Source organism: Neoarius graeffei, chromosome 26 (assembly GCF_027579695.1).
Source record: "Neoarius graeffei isolate fNeoGra1 chromosome 26, fNeoGra1.pri, whole genome shotgun sequence".
NCBI lineage: Eukaryota > Metazoa > Chordata > Actinopteri > Siluriformes > Ariidae > Neoarius > Neoarius graeffei.
The window spans coordinates 40,349,543-40,372,191 of record NC_083594.1 but is presented as its reverse complement, the minus strand read 5'-3'; the positions used below and the strand labels follow the sequence as shown (position 1 = coordinate 40,372,191).

The 22,649-nt window shown below is 40.8% G+C and overlaps 1 protein-coding gene across 4 annotated transcripts in view; it reads left to right on the top strand.

Annotated features, from left to right (window-relative positions):
* Positions 1 to 22,649, top strand: part of si:ch211-86h15.1 (uncharacterized protein LOC558435 homolog) — a 103,501-nt gene that overhangs the window by 6,155 nt on the left and 74,697 nt on the right. For 3 of the 4 annotated variants that reach the window (XM_060909785.1, XM_060909784.1, XM_060909787.1), the window contains exon 2: positions 669 to 1,138. In XM_060909785.1, the coding sequence (XP_060765768.1) occupies positions 669 to 1,138 (470 nt within the window). Of the gene's footprint in view, positions 1 to 668; positions 1,139 to 19,258; positions 19,357 to 20,881; positions 21,111 to 22,403; positions 22,630 to 22,649 lie in introns of all 4 variants that reach the window. The other variant, XM_060909783.1, reaches the window with a different exon arrangement.

Sequence of the window (22,649 nt, the reverse complement as noted above, 5' to 3'; positions counted from 1 at the left end):
ATCAAATAACTCACGATTTTTTATAATTATTTCTCATGACCTGTACATTCACATTGAGTACACATATCAATGCAAATTAACACGAAGGGATTTACTAGATCAATTTATATCTGGAACTATTTTCGGCCACAGCACAGGCAAAGCACCGCTGCAGGCGCAAAGACACCACGCAGCACCTGAAAACCCTGGTAACACTGGTGTATTGACGGAAGTTGTGGTGCTGCGTGGTGTCTTTGCGCCTGCAGCGGTGCTTTGCCTGTGCTGTGGCCGAAAATAGTTCCAGATATAAATTGGTCTAGTAAATCCCTTCGTGTTAATTTGCATTGATATGTGTACTCGATGTGAATGTACAGGTCATGAGAAATAATTATAAAAAATCGTGAGTTATTTGATTCACTTTTGCAACGACAATGCTATCTGGACACGCCGGATTACAGCGACTACGCTAAGCTAAGCTAACTGGGACGTTTCCAGATCAGGACAATGGCTGGGTCGGCTGCAAAACGCTTTGGCTCACTCATCCAACTCTAGGGACTGCAGGGACTGACTCAATTTCACTTGAGGGTGGCGTATTCCTTTAAACTGGATTGTGATAATGTTGGATTACGTTACATTATTTATATAAAGTTTTTATAATATTGAATTTTTTTTTTTTTTTTCTCTTTCAGAATTACAGCCAGGCCTGTCTGTCTTCCATGTAGAGCCCTGTGCTGGAACTGAGACAGAAGATCCAGGTGAGAAGCTTCAGGTGAAGCGAGAACCCAGTGTTTCAAGGGATGAGCCTCACGTTCCTCTTCCTCCTCCTCCTCCTTCTTCTCCTTCTCCTCCTCCTCCTCAAACAAGTGTGCTTGAAGAGCCCATTTCCCCAACTGCATGTCTAGAAGATGAACAGAGAATTGAAGAAATGCTACATCCAGAGATGACCGACAGCAGCGTGAGTCCTTTACTCCAGGCTCATCAGTGTATGCAGATTAAAGAAGAAACCGATGACTCAAAGTCTGTTTTGGGAACGGAGATTTTTTGCATGTCACAAAGCAGCACCTCTGATGATCCCAGCAGTGCTGCTGCTGCTTCCAATCATGCCAGTGGACACGAGACTGAACTGGACGAACTCTCCTCAATGCATAATGCCTCTGAGGTAAGTGACCTCAGTTTGTGATGTTTTAAAGGAACCTCTACGGTTATTGGCTACTTTTGTCAGGTACATCTACCACATACCATCTTCCATATTTGTAGGTATACAATTAGTATTAAAGCCCACCTTATTCCTTGAGTGTGAGTAGTGAAACTGTAATGCAGTGCAACAGGGAAGGAATTACTTTCACTTCTGAGTGAAGTCAGCTTTAAATACTTAAACAAAAAAAAAACCAGTCCCCTGATTGCAAATGTGATTTGAAAGAGCAGTATAACAGAGGTTTTGCTTTGCAGCGTGAAACGTTTTCTATATATCGCTAATGAAAAACATTTAAATGGCATTGAACATAATCTGGGTCAGATAATGAAATACAGTGCGGCAACTTGGATTACTTTTTATTGTTGGATAAAATTCATATTTGATCAGCTTTCATTGTCGTCTTAAAGTAATCCCCTGCTGATTTGTTTTACACTGAAGTGATGAAGCAGTGTAAGAAAAACGCATTTGCTTTATTGAGTCCAGTTTTGTTCGGAGTCATAAATAAAAAGCATCGTCACCCGTGTATTGCAGTTCAGTCTGCCATGGTATCTTCTCCATGTGCCACCGTCACTGCCAGGTTAAAGAAAGATGTAATCTTTTCACCCTGCGTCCTTTCAGGAAGGAAGCACCAAAATAAGGCCATCCTTAAAAAAAAAAATCCGTTTCCTGTCCACCGGGTGAGCAAAAAATTTTTCAGTAGGGAGGGAAGGATCTCATCTCATCTCATTATCTCTAGCCGCTTTATCCTGTTCTACAGGGTCGCAGGCAAGCTGGAGCCTATCCCAGCTGACTACGGGCGAAAGGCGGGGTACACCCTGGACAAGTCGCCAGGTCATCACAGGGCTGACACATAGACACAGACAACCATTCACACTCACATTCACACCTACGCTCAATTTAGAGTCACCAGTTAACCTAACCTGCATGTCTTTGGACTGTGGGGGAAACCGGAGCACCCGGAGGAAACCCACGTGGACACGGGGAGAACATGCAAACTCCACACAGAAAGGCCCTCGCCGGCCCCGGGGCTCGAACCCAGGACCTTCTTGCTGTGAGGCGACAGCGCTAACCACTACACCACTGTGCCGCCCGGAGGGAGGGATTTTTTTTTTTTTTTTAGTTATGGATGGATGGATGGATAAGAAATCGCAATGCTGTGTTTGCTTTTTCTTTCAGTAATTTTTTTATTACAAAAGCAGACATTTTAATAAAATATGACAGTTTGAATAGATCTATTAGGTTCTCCTACAGATCTGTCAGGATCATTAACAAAGTAGGTAATGAATTTCGCATAACAAAACTCAAAAGCTGTTTGTAACGTCTCGGATGGATCAAGATCAAACGAATTTTCCAGTAACGGTTTGTGATGGTCCGACACACGGACTTTTTGTAGTTCTAAATCGGCCTAGTTCGGATGAAATTACACTATTAAAATGATCACTGAATGATTTGTTTTTCTGAATCTTTACTATTTTGTTGTTCGCTAGAATACCATTTTGCGATTTCACACTTAAGCAAATGTTTGAAAACTCCGGATCTCCTTCCTTCATGGTGGCTGCTGTTTTTTTGTGCCGCACGGCGCATGCGCAGAGCTGATTTGATTCTATATTCTGCGCGGAATGCGTAAATGTCAAGTTCGATTTTTAGATTTGCGAACCCGAAAAAAAATGTCGAAAAACCGGTGTTAAAAAAAATTTCAACCGCACAAACGGCACTCACCCGGCCGGTGGACCGGAAACGGAACATTTTTTAATAATGGCCTAAGCTTGATTGGTCCATATTCATGAATTTTTCAAACGTGTATCCTGTAGTTACAGAGAGGTTATTAAACACAATGATTCAAATACATACCAGAAAGTAAACAATATCAAGCAAGTATGTAGTTGAGTGGTAAACTATTGCTGAAGGCAGTTGTAATACTTGTGGGTTTGTGGGGGAAATGAAGAGGTGGGAGGCAGGCCTGTGAAACTAAAAAGGGTGTGCTTATTTGCTTGCACTTTTGCTTTTCTGTGATTTATTTTTTTAATTGCTTGGTGTCTGTGCGTGCGCACACTGTTCAGACCCCAGTGAGAATCGGACTGCCAGTTCGGTTCGTCTCCTCTCCATCTATATTTTACGCTTGACCATGCCCGTGATAACACACACGAGTTTTACCAAAATTGATCCTTTCTGTAGAATAGAATGTTAAGTGTGTTTGTTTGGCTCACCATCTTACTGAAAACTACATCTATGACCAAGTCGTAAGCTCCTGGCAATCAGCTATTGTGATGAAATATCCTCGTACTTAGCAGAATTGATGATAGCGGGTCAAAGACGAGCCGTGCCCATTTTTATGTCCACATCAAATTAAATTTACAAAGTGGATTTTATATACATAGAAGAAAATTAAAATAAAACTAAGGTGTTGACTTTGTTTCAAATAACATTTGCGGAAAATGAAATGTCGCAATCTGGGTGAAATAACGTTCCAAACTCCAAAATCGTCATTCGGTGTAATTTTGATTCTACCATTACATCTTTATAAAATACCAAATAATAGTATTTATTTTTTTTCACGGTCCGGTTTCCATCAAATCCTGCGCTCTGACTGGCTGGCAAGCGGGTCCGTATCCTACGATCCCAGTTACGGACCCCAGTTATGGACCCTCTGGTGACTCACTCGTTCACAACAACAAAAAACATGGTAGCATTTTTTGTCAACATTATTATTTTTTTTAAATAAGATTTATAAGATTATCAAAAATCTTAATTTTTGCCAGCATTTCTCAGGAGAATAGCATTAATTTTACATCATGGATAGCGATAATGAAAGTCTTCACAGCGAAAGCGAGTTTTACTACCCTGAGGAAGAAGAAATAAAAGAAAACATTTCAGGAGAAAGCTAAAAACCTCTAACTGTTGCTAACACCGAGCAAAAACATGGCTGAATCCTGAATGACTCAATTTTGTATAAATAGGGGACTACATAGGTGGCAAAATGTAGTGTTTTTTTTCTCCTGTCGTGGAAGTGCACTTGTATACCGAGGAGGATCCATTTGCATTACAGCCGTGAATGACGATTCAATGGCGGCTCGGCTCGCTTTTCCCTTTCGGGCGCTCTCGTTTTCTGTTCGAATTTGGTAAAGAAAAAAATAAATATATTATTTACCAGCTTAAGGTTGGTCCGTATGGTGAAATACCGTGACTTCGGCCTTGAATACTGACCTCGGCTCAGAGGGCCTCGCTCAGTACTTTCAGGACCTCGGTCACGGTATTTCATGATATGAACCTCCCAGCTGGCAAATAACACACATACATATTTGTTTTCTTGGCATCTTCAAATAAGTGTTATAGTAAAAGGACAGTGTTTTTGTTAGATAGATAAATAGATGGATAGATTTACTTTATTGATCCCAAGCTGGGAAATTTTGTTACCCAAAGTTATTAGACATGCAAAAAGAGACACACTGTACGACCTAAAATAAAAAAAAAAAGATCCCAGGAGCAAGCCAACTATACAGTATACGGATAAAAATGTAATATGGTGTGTGTGTGTGTGTGTGTGTGTGTATACACACACTGTTTTAGCACACATTTCACCTGAAACTGTATATGAATATAGCATCTAGTATCATTTTATTTATTTTAACATAGATGTAAGTGTATATCCCAGCTTCATAGGGTGCTTTTATTATTACTTTTTAAATGGTTGGTTATTTTAATGTTTTTAAGTTGAGTAAATTTATTAGTATTCCACAAAAGAACCTGGGCCTGCTCTCACGTATCATATCTAATAAGGAACAATAGTGAAATTCCTCAGGAACAAATATCAGATACGTACATTATAATAGACTGTTATAAAATACTTGAAGATAGGGGTGAATGTCATATTGGCACAATCCATGACTGAAAAATCATAATCATCATCGTAGTCGTCGTCATCATCATCATCTCCATCGTCACTGTCAGTCTTTATCAAACTGCGGCCAAGTGTCCTGGCTTCTCGATCCAGCTGTTGTGGCCGCAAGTTTCTGAAAATTACACGATCGTGAAAATTTAAGGAGCATGCAAGTCCATAATTTGGTATGACAAAAATGTCGAATGGCTATGCATACCCAGGTTCAAGAAAGCCCGTGTTTCTAATCACAAGACTTGCTCTATAGAGATAAAAGAAGGGATGAACAGACTCGTACAAAATGCATCATATAGATTAGATTAGATAAAACTTTATTGATCCCTTTGGGTGGGTTCCCTCAGGGAAATTAAGATTCCAGCAGCATCATTGCCTGTTCTTCTCCCCCCCCCCCCCCCCCCCCCCCACACACACACACACACACACACTTACCCTGACCCCACTTCCTCTCTTCCCCATATCTTATTCTTTTATATTTGCATATGTAAATACTTAATTCACTTTAATTTATCTAGAAGTTTTTCTCTATTTCTTTTCTCTGTTTATCTGTAATGATGCTGCTGGAATCTTAATTTCCCCGAGGGAACCCTCCCAAAGGGATCAATAAGGTTCTATCTAATCTATATCTGTGCCTTGTACATGTGAATGCGCATTAAGTGAATAGTGCTAAGAACAAGAATTGTGGTAAATGAAGATAAAAACTGTGCAAAGGTGGCAGTACTGAATAGAGGATAAATAAAAACAAACTAATGGTGTAAGGTGACCTGACAGTAAACAAAAAGCTCTGGCAGTGCAAAAGTTACAGGAGAACCAGGGTTATAAACGGGACTGTACAGCAGAGAGGTCAGAGTTCTCTCTGTCAGACAGTGGTGACTTTTCTTAAGTATCGAAGTAACCAGGGGACTTTTGTCCCACATACGCAGTTTATTAGTCCATTCAGTATAAGAAGATCAAGATGCCATTTTGAAATCCTGTCAAAATCTGTCATGTCTGTGACCTCATCAAAAGGACCCCTGAAGACCCCTGTGGTGCTGCAGCAAGGTGAGTTTATCCTTCTTAAATATTTGATAATCTCGCCTTTTCATGGTGTGGTAGCCTAAGTTACAAATCCGCATATCATTCAGTGAAATGCCCCCCCAAAAAACCCAAACAAAAAAAACTACTTTTGTTAGATTTATCGAAAAAAAAAGTATATGTTGTGAATAATCGTAGGTAACTTTATTGGTCAAGGGCATTGTGGCCAGTTGATAGCCTGCAATATATGTTTAAATAGAAGTTTCGTCATTCAGTCAGTGCGTTTACATGCACATAGAGAAAATCGAATTTCTGCGGTAGCTGGACTGAAATCGAAGTTCTAAGGCTACGTTCACACTGCAGGCTGAAGTGACTCAAATCCGATCTTTTTGCCCATATGTGACCTGTATCCGATCTTTTATTGACAATATGAACGACACAGATCCGATTTTTTCAAATCCAACCCAGGCCGTTTGGATATGTGGTCCTAATTCCGATTCCTATCCGCTCTTTTCATATGCGACTTCAGTCTGAGCTGCCAGGTCGCATTCATCCGACTTACACGTCATCAACAAGCCACAAACGTCACTATTCTGCGCTGAAGTAGGCGGCGGGTCTCTCAAAAAAAGTTACAACAACATGGCGCATAATCACGGGCGCAGATAGAGGGTGGGACTCGTCCCACCCAGATTTAAATTCACCTCGTTCGGTCCCCCCCACTTATAGGGAGGAAAAAACGTCTATGCTGTCTTTCTTTGCATAAGGCAAACCTCACGGAAAAATCAAAAGACTAATTACCATTCGGTTTATTGAGGTGCACAGCAGTGTATACATAGTTGCAACAACTCACATAAAACAAAGACTGATATTCGGTTGGTTGAGCTGCACAGACTGCACAGGTTGCGAGCTCGAGCTTGGTTGCTATAGTAACCCACAACAAGTTTGACAGGCATATCGGGGTTGGGGTTGGTTTGCTGGCAGCTTTGTCCCCCCCAGTTCCAAAAATGTATCTGCGCCCCTGCGCATGACATCAATGCGAGGGACGCTTCGGGCTGTGAAGGTTCTGAATCTTCTCAATGGAAGGACGCAGAGGTTAGGGAGCTGATTTCCATTTGGGGGGATGCAGCTATTCAAGCTAGATTGGATGGGTCATACCGCAACCGGGCGGTTTTACTTCCGTAAACACTGGCCATGCTCGCTGCGTGTGACGTCGTCGTATCCTGCAATGCGCATGCGGAACACTTTTAGGCCGCTTTTCGTTCATACTGAGGATCACATACAAGTCGCATATATTTGTTAATGTGAACGACCTAACAAAAAAATCGGATTTCACAAAAAAATCGGAATTGAGCATTAAGCCTTGCAGTGTGAACGTAGCGTAAATGCCATGGAAACACCTTAGCTCGGCTGAAATCGAACCGAACTGGATTTCTCGTAATCGAGCTATGCGACCTAGATTATGCAATTGTAGCCGAGCTACTTAGTGCATGTAAACCCTATCGAGCTACGTAGTCGAGCTACTTACTTCAGCACTGCCCCTTCCGGGAGTGACGAGACCACAAGCGGGAAACACAACAGCCTCGGTCGGCATGAGAACAGTAGTAGTAGCGAGCAGCAGAAGAGGTCAGGAGGAACAACATCTCTCGATGTTGCTGTCCTCGTCGTTGTTCTTCTTGTGAACACGGAACTGATAACTTTTGTTTATACTCTCGAATAGCTCTTCTTCATGACGACAACCGGAAGTGTACCAACACGATGGGGCGTGTAGCGCCACCTGTGGCTCGGGTGCACAATGTACCTCACACAACAGCTCGATTTCCTTGTGTGCATGTAGGATTGGATTTCTCTGGCACCCTTGCTGGGACCCTTAGCTCGATTACTGACAGTAGCTTGATTTGGATGTGCATGTAAACGCACTGAGTGTAATTCAACTACTCTGTTGCACCACAGTGTCATTATGACACTGAATGACGGTCACTGTATAGATAACAATTTTAGTATGTTATTTATATTTTAGATAAATGTGGGACTTTTTTGTACTGACAAATGTTTTAAACTTGATTGATATCTTAATGCATTTTCTTTGTGTCATTGATTTTTCTAGATGCTCTCAAACAAAGGGAATTGCAAGGCACAGATAAATAAATTAAAGGGTGGAAATCCTAGCTTCAAAGTGGTGAAAGCAATGGTGGGATTATCAAAGAAAACGCAGAGCAAAAGCAAAACATATTAGAGCAGTTCTGGATCTTACACCAGAGCCCTTTGTGGAGCCTCCAGAAGATGATCTTGAAAGACCCTCTCCAGCAGAACCCACCCCACTGCCTTAGTCTCCGCTAGTAGATGAACCACTACCAAAATTTTATGTTGTTACACTTTTTCTTTATTTTTATTTTTGAAATGCTTGAAAACCCCTTTTCATCCATGACCCTCAAAGTCCCTCCTGTGCCATGACCTGATCTTCCTAGGCAGTCTCCTGTCCCAGCACTGATCAGGCACTTGGCGCGTTGGGTTGCGCCAGTCTCCATTTCCGTAACCCTCGGCCTCTCGCCTATTACAGTGGAGGCGCAGTCCTCTTGTAACCGTGAGAGTTTGACTCCCTACTCACATCTGTAATGTGTGTAGGTACCATTTTGACAATGGTCTTTGGTATGGCCTGACTGCGAGTAGAACTCGTGATCTCCCGGTTGAGAGGTGGACACGCTAACCACTAGGCCAGCTCACAGTGTGACCCACATAAGTTTATCGAAATAATTTTATGCAACAGTACCGTAGAATAAAATGCTTATTCTTTTTCAAAATCTGCTTCTGCTTATTTACTCGGGAATGTTATTAAAACTAATTTAATGATCCAGACTAATGCTCAAAACATTGCAGTACTGAGAACAATGACAGTACTGATACTGTATCCTCTTTTGACAAACCATCATTCAGAGTAACAAGCCATGGTCATTCAGTGAAACTGACATTTATATAAAAATGGTAGAATATTTATCCTGACCTATATGCATTACAGTAAATAAGAGTATGCAAAGTAAAATTAATTGTACTTTAACTTTAATTTCACTTCCTGACAAATGGGTTAAACCTAGTGATTAGAAGGATATTGGCAAATATAAAGATTTGATGTTTTAAAAACATGAATAGTATAACCGTGCCACCAGTTCTCGTGCATCACGTGTTCTCGAGCTATCGCGTTATTTTCGGAATTTCCGCGAGATTATGACGCGTTTTGACATTAGGGAAGCCCTTTTGTTTTCGTCAGTGGATGAGCTATTTTCTTGCCGAAAATCGTGAAAATGCTACGTATAAAGGTAAATATATACTAACCTAAATAAGTAAAAGCCTTCTGAATCCGATTCTAGCTTAATTCTTTTTACATGGTACAAATAAATTGAAATTAAAGCCTTCAAGTGAGGCCTGTTGTCACGGACGCTGGCTAAAATGTCATTTGTGATCACCTGCTAAAAATAGAACTGAAAGTAAACCGGAAGTCTACTTGATATATTCTGCTACGGTGCCTCTTTGGGACATGCATGTTAAATGTTTATTGATATTTTCATGAAAAATTGCAGTGTATAAAGGTGTGACATGTTTCCTTACTAGAGGTTTTTCTATCTCCATAGCTCTTGAACTCGAGTCGTCCTGCCCAGTTAAGATCTTGGCACCATGATGACATGGTCCGAGCTTACCAAAGAGTAAAAGAAGATGGCATCAGCGTTTATAAAGCTGCCAGAATGCATGGAGTCCCTGTCTCAACACTGAGAGATAGAGTGGCAAACCGAATCTCAATAGATGTAACCAAATCGGGCCCAGAGCCTGTTCTCAGCATGGAGGAAGAAGCCAGATTAGTAGATCATATCAAAGGGATGGCAGAGGTGGGGTATGGCTATACCCGGTCAGATGTGACAAATTTAGCTTTTGATTATGCTGTCAGTCTCAGAAAAAGAACCAAAGACAACCCCTTCAGCCTGAGGTGGTTTTATAACTTCATGAAGAGGTGGCCAGAGCTGAAATTGGTGAAACCATCAAGCCTCACAGAACGGAGAGCTCGCTGTGCAAATAATGACTCAATTACAAAATATTTTGAAGAACTGACGCGCATTATGACAAAGTATAATCTGCTGGACAAACCCCAAAATATTTACAATATTGATGAAAAGGGAATCAACACCGAGTACAGGCCCCCAAATGTGGTTGCTGGAAAAAGTTGCAAAGTTCAGGCTGTTGTGCCGGACAGATCAAAGACTGTGACTATTATTGGCGCGGGAAATGCTCTTGGTACGCAGATCCCACCCTTCTTTGTATTCCCAGGTGCCTGCATGACAGAACAATTGATGGAAGGCAAATCAACTGGAGCAGATGGTGTTATGTCGCCAACCGGATCGTCAAATTCGGAAATCTTTAAGAAATATTTGGAGGAACATTTCTTGAGGTTCTGTCAAGGTCGCAATCCAGATGACACATTATTGGTTTTGTATGATGGCCACAGGAGTCGCATTTCCCTCCAGTTGATGGACTGGGCCAAAGAGCACAATATTGTTCTTTTTGTTTTACCTCCGCATACCTCTCACATTCTGCAACCAATGGATGTTGGCTGTTTCGGACCACTACAACTGAAATATAATCAAGAGTGTGCCAAATTCTCTCGTTTAAACCACAGACTTGTAACGAGATATGACGTGTGTTCCTTGGCATGCAAAGCTTATGCCACGGCTTTGAGTCCAACTAATCTGCAGAGTGCGTTCAAGAGGGCAGGTATATATCCCCTAAAAAATGGTGAAGCCATGGTGGAAGAGTTGAATACCACGGGTAAAATTAAACCATCCACTTTGTATGACAACCAAGATGATGATGATGAGAACACTGTACCACCCAATGCAACTATTGATGAGGGGTCCGAAGTTCGCACAGATATGGCCAGTCAATGTCATATGACCAATGATAACGTATGCACTCATGCTGATTTTTTCAAAGACAGGGGAGTTGTGTCTCAGAAGGTATCCAAGAGGAAAAGGCGCAGTTTATCGAGTGTTGTCGGTGGCAAGGCCTTAGAAGGGGGCACAGCAGATAATGTTAGAGTTTATGTGGCTCAATCAAAAGGTCAGACCAAGAGTGATCTGCCAAAATCACGACACGTAAGCCCTACAATGCGTTCTGGTGAAAAAAGCAAGAGGGTAAGATGTAGAAGTCCATCCAAAAATCCTTTGCCACACCATGCCACTTCGCCCAAGCCTGGTCCATCTCACTTGAACCTTGTTGACACTGAAGAGGACTCCCCCGATGAAACAGAATCCCAAATCGCGGAGAATGAAAAATGCTGTGTCTGTGGCAGATTTTATGTTAGCCCTAACACAGGGGATCTGTTCATTACTAACTGAGTGAAATGTGACAACCCACAGTGTGAGCACTGGGTCCATCTAAAGTACTGCACCAAAATGCGTGTTGCACGGAAGGACACACCTTTTCAATGCATCCATTGTATCAGTGATCAGTAATAACCAATTTAGATGCTGGTTTACATGGCTCGGTGAGGCCATGATGTCTGCAGATTGAGAATATATCTGAACAGTTCTTGTACATGGTTTACATGGCTCGGTGAGGCCATGATGTTTGCAGAATATATATCTGAACAATTGTTGTAATTCTATTTGTGAATACATTTTCACTTTTATTATTGAGAATTGCAGTTAACCCATTTTATATTGCAGAGGACAATACCGTTGGTTTTTTTTGGCATGTTCTGCATGGGACACCATACGGAATTCCGTGCCCATTTCAGCTGACGTCATATAGCTCGAGAACACGTGACGCGGAATTTCCCGCATGTGTTTTGAGCAAGGCTTTAGAAGTTTGTTTTTTTGCTAGAAAACGTTTTTTTCTGGTGAGTTTTTTATGTCATTTATTTCAGAAAAATGTATTAGCGCTAAAATTAACCAACAAAGACTTCATTCAAATGCATATTTGATGCAAGAACTGTCAAAAGCAGCTTAGATTAACGAGAACCGGTGACCCAATGGTACCCTGTGGAGCTAGAATAACCCCTAGGTATTTGAATCGCATGCTGTATTGCCTGCTCCCTCATACCTGTGAAGGAGAATAAGCTGCAAAAACACAGCGTGCTAACATTTACACTTGGGTACATAAACAGCCGAAGTTTATCCTCAGGCCATTATTAAAAAATGTTCTGTTTCCGGTCCACCGGCCGGGTGAGTGCCGTTTGTGCGGGTGAAAATTTTTTTTTTTTTTAACGCCGGTTTTTCGACATTTTTTTCAGGTTCGTAAATCTAAAATCGAACTTGACATTTCCGCATTCCCAGGGCTTTCCACTAAGGCTCATACTAGCCAGCCATGACAAATAAGTAGCCGGGGGGGTAAACACAAAATAAACTTCTGTGCACGCAGTTCCCAGGGTTAAATGTATTTTCCACAGACCATTTATTTATTCACTTTACTCAAATACAAAGTAAAATGGCAGTAAATCATCTTTCTTTTCTTGCGTATTGCATCATGAGGCGTTCCTGGCTTGTAAATCTCTTATTTTCGGTGCATGACACATTCACGCAGCTGAGTGCGCGCGCACACCGCATGTCGGGGCACGGATGAGTTACTCTCCCTTGATCAACGGTTCAGTTTGACATTATTGTCAGTCCGTTAGATAAACATTTAATTTGATTAAAATCGAAAATTAATATTTAGAGCCTGTGGGCTACAAAAATAGTCATTAAAGTAGCCGGTTGGACTTAATTGTGTGGCCGGCAGCCGGCGCTTGTGGAAAGCCCTGTCGAATCAGCTCTGCGCATGCACCGTGCGGCACAAAAAAATGGCAGCCACCATGAAGGAAGGAGATCCGGAGTTTTCAAACATTTGCTGAAGTGTGAAATCGCAAAATGGTATTCTAGCGAACAACAAAATAGTAAAGATTCAGAAAAACAAATCATTCAGTGATCATTTTAATAGTGTAATTTCATCCGAACTAGGCCTAACGCTCGATTTGAACTACAAAAAATCCGTGTGTCGGACATTTTAAGTACCTTTTGTAAAAGTTTTTTGCAAATGTTGCAGTCAGCATTTAAAATGCTAACTTAAAGTTTTTGTACAAGTTTCAGTTGATTAAACTGTCATATTTTATTAAATGTGTCTGCTTTTGTAATAAAAAAAAAGTACTGAAAGAAAAAGCAAACACAGCATTGCGATTTCTTATCCATCCATATATAATTAAAAAAATAAATCCCTCCCTCCCGACTGAAATTTTTTTTGCTCACCCGGTGGACAGGAAACGGATTTTTTTTTAAGGATGGCCTCATTATAATGAGCGAGATTGCAACAAACATGGTGGAAATGGCGGCCTCTGACACGGAAGCAAGCGTTTGAGAGCCTTCGAGCTCATAAGTGCGTTTAGATTTGGAATATTTAAATTCTTGATTTTTCTATAAATGTTTTTCTCGATTTAGGAGTCTTTGTTTGATCTGAGTGATCTGCCATGTTTGCTGTGGCTCCGCAGTCGCGCCCTCTGACCTGCGCATGACCTCACGTGACTTTTTTTCCGAACGGGCTGCTGAGCGATTTGGAAACAGACTAACGTGTGGTTAGGACACCCCGCATTAAGAAATAACATGTATTGAAGCAAAATGATGCATACCAGCTGTGGGGATGGGTATCAGCTCAAACAGTTCAGAAAGAGGAGTGGATTAAATGATTCCTGAACCAGCACATCGACCTGTGTCACTTTAAAATTACAATTAAGTAGTATTTGGGGGCTGCATTGTGATCCTTAAATAGTCTTTTAATAAGTCATCTAATTATTGTTGAGCTTAATATGCCTCAATTTATTTATTTTTTTGGCATATAAAAGGTTGTTACACTGACCATTTTAATTGGTGTCTTCTGTAAATCGTGGTAAAACGTATGATGGCTGTTTTATTTTTTTGCTCATAAAATATTGAAATTAAATAGGATACATTCTAAGGTGCAGAAAAAAAAAGATTTAAAGCTGTGGGTTTTTTTTTTTTTTTGGGCTGCGTTAATCTCTTCACAAGCCACTAAACCACCACTGACAAACCACCACTGACAAACCACCCCAAAAGCATCAGTTATCCTGCTCATATTTTACCCCATTGGCTGAAAAGCCTGAAGGGGGATTATGTTGTGGCAATGTCCGTCCCGGGAAGGGTACTCATCTTTTGAAATCAACTCCTCTCACAATTTTTTTTTTTTTTGAGGAATTTCACGAAACTTGACAGGATTCTTTGTTATATGCGGTAATATGCATATTGCAATCTAGTTCAATACAGTTGCATTTTACCAGAGTTGCAGCATAGTTGCCAGCAGGGGATATTGTGCTCTCAGAGCACTCTTGTTAATTTTAGCAGTTTGATCTGACCACAGCAAAATTCTAATTGTAGTTCTAATGTCATGAAAGTGGAGTTGTTTTTGTGAAAGTGGGGTTTAACAGCTGATTTTGAAACTTGACAATTCTAAAACCGAGATCTTTGCACTCTCTTTTTCCCTCCTTCACCATCCTACCCATCGTGTGGCAGTGTGTGCTCACGGGTCGTATTATTGACTAAGTTCCAAGTGTTTTGAGACATGCGAACTTTGTTATAGTTGTGTGATAACATGAAGCAAACTTATGAAATGGGTAATTGTAAGATACCCATTATGGGGTAAAGTGTAACCATTAGGAGATGCACCTGGTAAGCAGGCTGTAGCATTGAAACAATGCTCTATTGACATTAAAGCACACACTCAGTGCGTTTACATGCACATAGAGAAAATCGAATTTCTGCCGTTGCTCGTCTGAAATATAAGTTCTAAATGGCATGTAAACACCTTAGCTAGGCTGAAATTGAACCGAACTTGATTTCTCGCAATCGAGCTGCACGACCTAGATTATGCGATTTCTACCGAGCTACTTAGTGCATGTAAACCCTATCGAGCTACGTATTCGATCTACTTACTTCAGCACTGCCCCTTCCGGAAGTGACGAGTGACGAGACCACAAGCGGGAAACACAACAGCCTCGGTCGGCATGACACTTCACCTTAGCCGCCCACTTTATTAGGAACACTTCTGCTCGTACATACAAACTACAAACACTCTTCTTAGAGTTTAGAGTTTTATTTTATTTTTAAAAGGGACAGTGCACAAATTAAACATTATCCTTGTGGTAAGGACAGATGTCCGTACCAGGTTATAGCAGTACATGCTAATTTCCGCCTGTAGTCCCTTTGTTTATACTCTTGAATAGCTCTTCTTCATGACGACAACCGGAAGTGTACCAACACGATGGGGCGTGTAGCGCCACCTGTGGCTCGGGTGCACAATGCACCTCACTCAATAGCTCGATTTCACAGTATGCATGTAGGATTGGATTTCTCTGGCACCCCTGCTGGGACCCTTTGCTCGATTACCGACAGCAGCTTGATTTGGATGCGCATGTAAACGTACTGAATGTGTGTTAAGAAAACATTCCCCACACCATTTCACCACCAGCAGCCTGAACTGCTGACAAAAGGCAAGTTGGGTCCAGTGGTTCATGCTGTTGATGCCAAATTCTGCTCCTACCATCTACATGTCACAAAATAAATCAAGATTCAGACCAGGTGGTATTTTTTTCCAATCTTGTCCTGTGCACTTTTGGTGAACTTGTACCCACTGTTACCCCTTTTCCACCAAATCAGTTCCAGGGCTGGTTCGGGGCCAGTGCTGGTTCGGGGCCAGTGCTGGTTCACAACTCGTTCACTTGCGAGCCAGCTGAGAACCAGTTTGCTTTTCCATAGCTCGGGGTGCTAAGGGGAGCCACGTCAGTTACGTCGCTGTATACGTCAGTTACGTCGCTGTGTTTGCATAAACCTTGGCGCAAACATCGAAGCAACATTAACACGGAGAAGAAGAAGCAGCAACAACAATAATGGTTAACTTCGCGTTTATACAGCTGCTGCTTCTTGTCGCTTAAAAGTGGCGATCTTTCGCGGTCTTGCTATTGTTGGTCTTAACAACTCCGCCCTCCCCAGCTGACATAAGCGGTTCTTTCCTCTGGCTCAGCAAAGAGTTGGTGCTAGCCTGGAACCGGTTTTTCTGGCCCCAAAGCCAGTTCTTTGTCGGTGGAAACAGAAAACCCGGTTCCAAACTAAGCACTGGCCCCGAACCAGCCCTGGAACTGCTTTGGTAGAAAAGGGGCATTTGTTCTCAGATTCCTGTTCTTGGCTGACAAGAGTGGAATTCGCTGCAGTCTTCTGCTCTTGTATCGCATGTCTATCTTCAAGGTTCTATGGACTATGTGTTCTGAGATGCTTTTCTTCTCACCATGTTTGTAAAGAGTTGTTACTTGAGTTACTGTCAGCCCTCTCACAGCTCAAACCAGTCTGCTCATTCTCCTCTGATCTCTCTCAACAAAGCATTTTTGCCACAGAACTGCTGCTCACTGGATGTGTCCCCCCCCCCCCCCCCACCCCAAGAGGAGGGAGGGGAAAAAAAAACATTCTGCGTAAAGTCTACCAACTGTGTATGAAAATCGCAAGCCCTCAGCTGACTCTTTAAATTCTCAAGCCAGCCTGTCTGGCACCAACAATCATGCCACTGTCAAAGTCAATGAGATCACATATCAAACACCAGAATGAGGAAATATGAATATTAACTGAAGCTCTTGACTTCTGTCTGCATGACTGTGTATCGCACTTCTGCTATGTGATTAGCCGATTGAATAATTGCATGAAAGTATAGAGGTACAGGTGTTCGTAAAGTGAATGGTCAGTGTATGTGCCCACTCTTTAATTTTCCCAGTTAAAACATGTTTTAACATCATGACCATCTAATTGTGAAAATTTACTCATCCTTTCATGTTTTGATTTTAAAAAGTGTTGTGTGGGGGGGGCCTTTTTTTTTTTTTATTTAAATGAAAAGTTTTGCACTTGTAGTTCTTGCATAATATGTGATTTTAAATTTGGTCCAAACTTATACATTTTACAATACGTTATTTGGTACCACCAACAAGAAAAGACCATTTTGAGACTTTTCGTATTGAACACAATTCAGTGGCAGGAAGTGATATCCTAGAGCAACATGGCAAGGATCCTTGGAAACATCTAGAAGGTTCGTAAGACTTTGTCAAATTTAGAAAAATTTCACCTTTTTTAAGTAGTGCTATGTAGTTGCTGCATAAGGCTGTCATGTGGTATGACCAAGAAAACAATAAATTGTGTTTTTGTAAGCTTTTTTTTTAAATTATAAATTTCATAAAGAACTTTGAGACAAAGTCCTGGTTTCAAATTTATCAGTTCTACAGCTGATAAATTTGAGTGACTTTGAAAAACTTCATATGGTGCGATCACTATCTGTGACAGTGATTTTTTTTTTTTTTTTCCCCCCATTTGGCTTTTTTTTTTTTGTGCTTTTATGCACACATTGTGATGTTAGACCTACAGTTCTCTATTATGCTTTAATTAAAACAGAATTTTCTGTATGTTACTGCAAGTGATATTTGAGAAATAGTTTTTCTATAAAATACAGTGGTGCTTGAAAGTTTGTGAACCTTTTTTAGAATTTTCTATATTTCTGCATAAATATGACCTAAAACATCAGATTTTCACACAAGTCTTAGAAGTAGATAAAGAGAACCCAGTTACACAAATGAGACAAAAATCTTGGTCACTTATTTATTGAGGAAAATGATCCAATATTACATATCTGTGAGTGGCAAAAAGTATGTGAACCTTTTGCTTTCAGTATCTGGTGTGACCCCCTTGTGCAGCAATAACTGCAACTAAACATTTCCGGTAACTGTTGATCAGTCCTGCACACCGGCTTGGAGGAATTTTAGCCCATTCCTCCGTACAGAACAGCTTCAACTCTGGGATGTTGGTGGGTCTCCTCACATGAACTGCTCGCTTCAGGTCCTTCCACAACATTTCGATTGGATTAAGGTCAGGACTTTGACTTGGCCATTCCAAAACATTAATTTTTATTCTTCTTTAACAATTCTTTGGTAGAACCACTTGTGTGCTTAGGGTCTTGCTGCATGACCCACCTTCTCTTGAGATTCAGTTCATGGACAGATGTCCTGACACTTTTCCTTTAGAATTTGCTGGTATAATTCAGAATTCATTATTCCATCAATGATGGCAAGCCGTCCTGGCCCAGATGCAGCAAAACGGGCCCAAACCATGATACTACCACCACCATGTTTCACAGATGGGATAAGGTTCTTATGCTGGAATGCAGTGTTTTCCTTTCTCCAAACATTACACTTCTCATTTAAACCAAAAAGTTCTATTTTGGTCTCATCCATCCACAAAACATTTTTCCAATAGCCTTCTGGCTTGTCCGCATGATCTTTAGCAAACTGCAGACGAGCAGCAATGTTCTTTTTGGAGAGCAGTGGCTTTCTCCTTGCAACCCTGCCATGCACACCACTGTTGTTCAGTGTTCTCCTGATGGTGGACTCATGAACATGTTAATGTGAGCGAGGCCTTCAGTTGCTTAGCAGTTACCCTGGGGTCCTTTGTGACCTCGCCGACTATTACACGCCTTGCTCTTGGAGTGATCTTTGTTGGTCGACCACTCCTGGGGAGGGTAACAATGGTCTTGAATTTCCTCCATTTGTACACAATCTGTCAGACTGTGGATTGGTGAAGTCCAAACTCTTTAGAGATGGTTTTGTAACCTTTTCCAGCCTGATGAGCATAAACAACACTTTTTCTGAGGTCCTCAGAAATCTCCTTTGTTCGTGCCATGATACACTTCCACAAACATGTGTTGTGAAGATCAGACTTTGATAGATCCCTGTTCTTTAAATAAAACAGGATGCCCACTCGCACCTGATTGTCATCCCATTGATTGAAAACACCTGACTCTGATTTCACCTTCAAATTAACTGCTAATCCTAGAGGTTCACATACTTTTGCCACTCACAGATGTGTAATATTGTATCATTTTCCTCAATAAATAAATGACCAAGTTTCATATTTTTGTCTCCTTTGTTTGACTGGGTTCTCTTTATCTACTTTTAGGACTTGTGTGAAAATCTGATGTTTTCGGTCATATTTATGCAGAAATATAGAAAATTCTAAAGGGTTCACAAACTTTCAAGCACCACTGTATAATGTTATGACAATGCATTTTTGTAAATCTGTTGATTTTATTAAAAATGTATTTTTAATCTATTATAACCTGTTTTCTAGATGCCACTAAGTAGCAAAGAAAAAACTGCACACCACAGGCAGTGGGTTAACTCTGACCCAAAAGCACGAGTTGGGTATCTTGCTAGAAGAAAAGAAAGGTATGGAGTATGTTAAAAAGAAAACTAATATGTTAATAATGCCTAGTTGTATTTCTGATTAGGTAATTTAGGGTTAAAGTGTTCATATTCAACATTATTTCTTAATTTTCCACCCAATGTCCACTTGTAATGCTATAACATTGTTCCAAGCACCGGAAGCAGTTGTAACTTGTCCATGTTACAAACTCTTAAGGCCTGGTCCCACAACACCAATAACTATACCTATGCCTGAATTTAGTTACAGTCTAGCGCAGTCATACCCCAAATATAATCCCGAGCATAATATCGGTTGGTCCTGCCACTCAGGGAAATAAATGCATGCAAATTAGGAATAGTCATGGAAGTTTTTTCAAAGTAGTAGCACATTATTCCAGGTCATACTGTACAGCTTGGACTTCAAAACAACTCGTGTACGTACTCTGGTGGTTGACAAAATATGGACAGGTAATAGACTACGGAAATATAATAAAGGATACAAAATACGGACTGGTTACGGATTTTAATACAAGTGCATCACGGATGCTAATAATTTACGGATTGGTCACGGACATTTCAGTATATTACAGACTGGTTACTGCTTTCATACGGATGATGCATCATGGATGATAAATTTAAGAAGTCTAAAACCATTAAATGTTTGGATTGCCGAAGTTCATAATTAAAATATCTTACCTGCATTTATATGCATATTAATTTACTATTGATATTTCACAGAAAATCACATATCCGTGAATAAAAGATCCATGTCTTGTATTTTTATATATTTTCCGTGAATCCGTATTCCGTGACTTCATGATGCAGCAAGGATATGGGTCCGTCTCAGAAACTGGTCTCTCATTTGGGACATTATGGTCAAAAAATAAATTTTCAAATTTTTTACTTTTTTTTTTTGCGTTTACTTAACACTCAATGTTTCTTTTGTCATGTTTAATAAGAATAAAGATAGCATCTTGCTTTATCTGGCCTCCACTGTGGAAAATTTTAACGATGTTCTGAAGTTCACTCGCGTAACATGGAAACGTGTATGCATTTAAAAAAAAACCCTTTAATAACCAAGGAACATCTTTTTCTGTACATATTTGTTTCTTTAAATGCAATTATTGGACAGAAAAACAAAAACATAATTATTATTTTTAAATTTTACTGTGCGTGGGTTTGCACTTGGCAAAGTGAGAGAAGCTGACCTTCGTTGACCCTGCTGGTTGTGCGGCAGCAAAGTCATCGTAGACTTCTCTCAAGGGTTTCGTCAACAGTGATGCAGCCTGGCCGGTTTTTGATGAGACGAGCTTCTTGTCAGGGATGGGGCAGGAAACACTTTCGTAATATTCCTCAATCGCTTTTTTCATCTTCTCTCGTTTCTTGCACTAAATCTTTCACATGAGCTTTGGTATACGTATTGCTACCATTTCTTATTTTAATTATCTTGATACTTTTTTTAAAACAACCTTCAATACCTGTGGATTGATTCTAAATTTATTCAAAATTTTCTAATAAAAATCATTAAACTGTTTTTACTTTTAATCAGGTCAGTGGCTTCGTGCCATAGTTCAAGGCTAAGGATACATCTTTTAGAGACACACACTCCTAGCCTTACTCCACCCCCACCGCACAAAAAAAGGAAAACTGCCGCTGAGGCGACACGCGATTGGAAAGACCGACTGAAACAAAATGAACCTGAGCGATGGGCTGAATACATCCAAAGAGGCAGAGAGGCAACAAAAGCCTACAGAAAAAATTGTTCTGAAGAAAAGAAGGTAAATTTTTTTTTTTTTTTTTTTTTTTTTTTTTACAGGAACCTAAATCAAAGTGTGCATTAGACATATATTTTGTTAATGCATCTATAGAGATCTTGCAGTCACGTGACCGGAAAGTACACAACCGCCATCTTGTCAGTCAAAAACACCGCTGAATACTGCTGCACTCGTGTACAGAATGGATCAATTTCAACCGACAGACTACACGGCTCATTTTTCTAATGAACAGATAACTAGATATATGTCTAAAATAAACGATCTACAGATTTGTGACCCTTATGGCTTACCGGACGGAGTTTTCACGACCGGATTTTGAACTGCCAGCGGAATACCCAGACGTGTATAATTACCTCATTAACTTTCCTTCGCTGTTCAGTGGTGAAGCACTGCATGCTTATAAATCTCTGGACAGTTATCTCTACAGAAATTCAGGATTTGTCAGCGACTCAGATGTGGCATCTTGTAAACAAGAATCCTCATTGGACGGGTAAGTCACTTAAGTATTGAGTATAGCACTGACCAGCAGATTATAGAATAGAATAAGGTAATTCCAAATCGTCCGTGTTGTTTACATGGATCTGGTGTTGGAGAGGTAGAGGCTTGGCAGTGGAGATTTGAGTGGCTGTTTTCTGAGCTTAGTCAACAGGCCGGCTCTGCCTGCAGCCTCGCTTTTGCTTCCGCTCCCGGCACCGCCTCCTTCGCTTTGCTTCCGATAACAATCCACAGAGACCCCGCTGGTCTCGCTATCTCGTCCGGAATGTTTGTTTTTTTTTGTTTTTTTTTTCTCATCCGGAATGTTGTGCATGCGATGGAAATCGCTACAAACCATCATTTTCTGCTGGAAACCAATGTCCAGTAAGTCCATACGGTTGTAGTGGATATTGAAGTCCGGTACAGACGAACAACACGCAAAAATACACACAAAAAACATAAACGTGCACAGGTAGGGAGAGCTTGTAGCCGCAGCCGTTGTAGTAGAATTGTATATAGTAGGGTTTTCCAGAAGAAAAGGTAGAAGTAAAAGCAGAAGTAGAAGTAGAAGGTGGAATATGGCGTTTGACCGACAAGATGGTGTCTGTCACAATCTGGATCAGCTGTGACGTCACATGCAAGTGCTCCATAGTTGATATATTTGTCAAGAAGAATATATGTGTATGGCAGTATAAGTGAATTAAGCGAAGCATACCTGAATATTGCAATTAGTACAAGTTTCATTTTTATGTCACAGGGTTATTCATCATAATGTGTTGAAAAGTTGCCAAATACAAAGCTAACTTTTGTGTGTGTGTGCAGGCCATTCAGCGAGAACAAAGCAGGCTTCGGATGCAGGCGATGAGAGCCCGAAAAAAAGCAGAGCAGCCAGAGCAACCTAGATTGACTCGAGCTGCTAAAGAGGAGCAGAGAGAGAAGTGGAGGCAGGCGAAGGCAAAGTGGTGGGCGAACTTACACCCCCAGAAGCAACACCATCAGAGGGAGAAGAGAGCCCAGCGGGAAAGAGAAAAGCGAGCGAACAAAAGAGGTACCATGTATTGTCTAGTA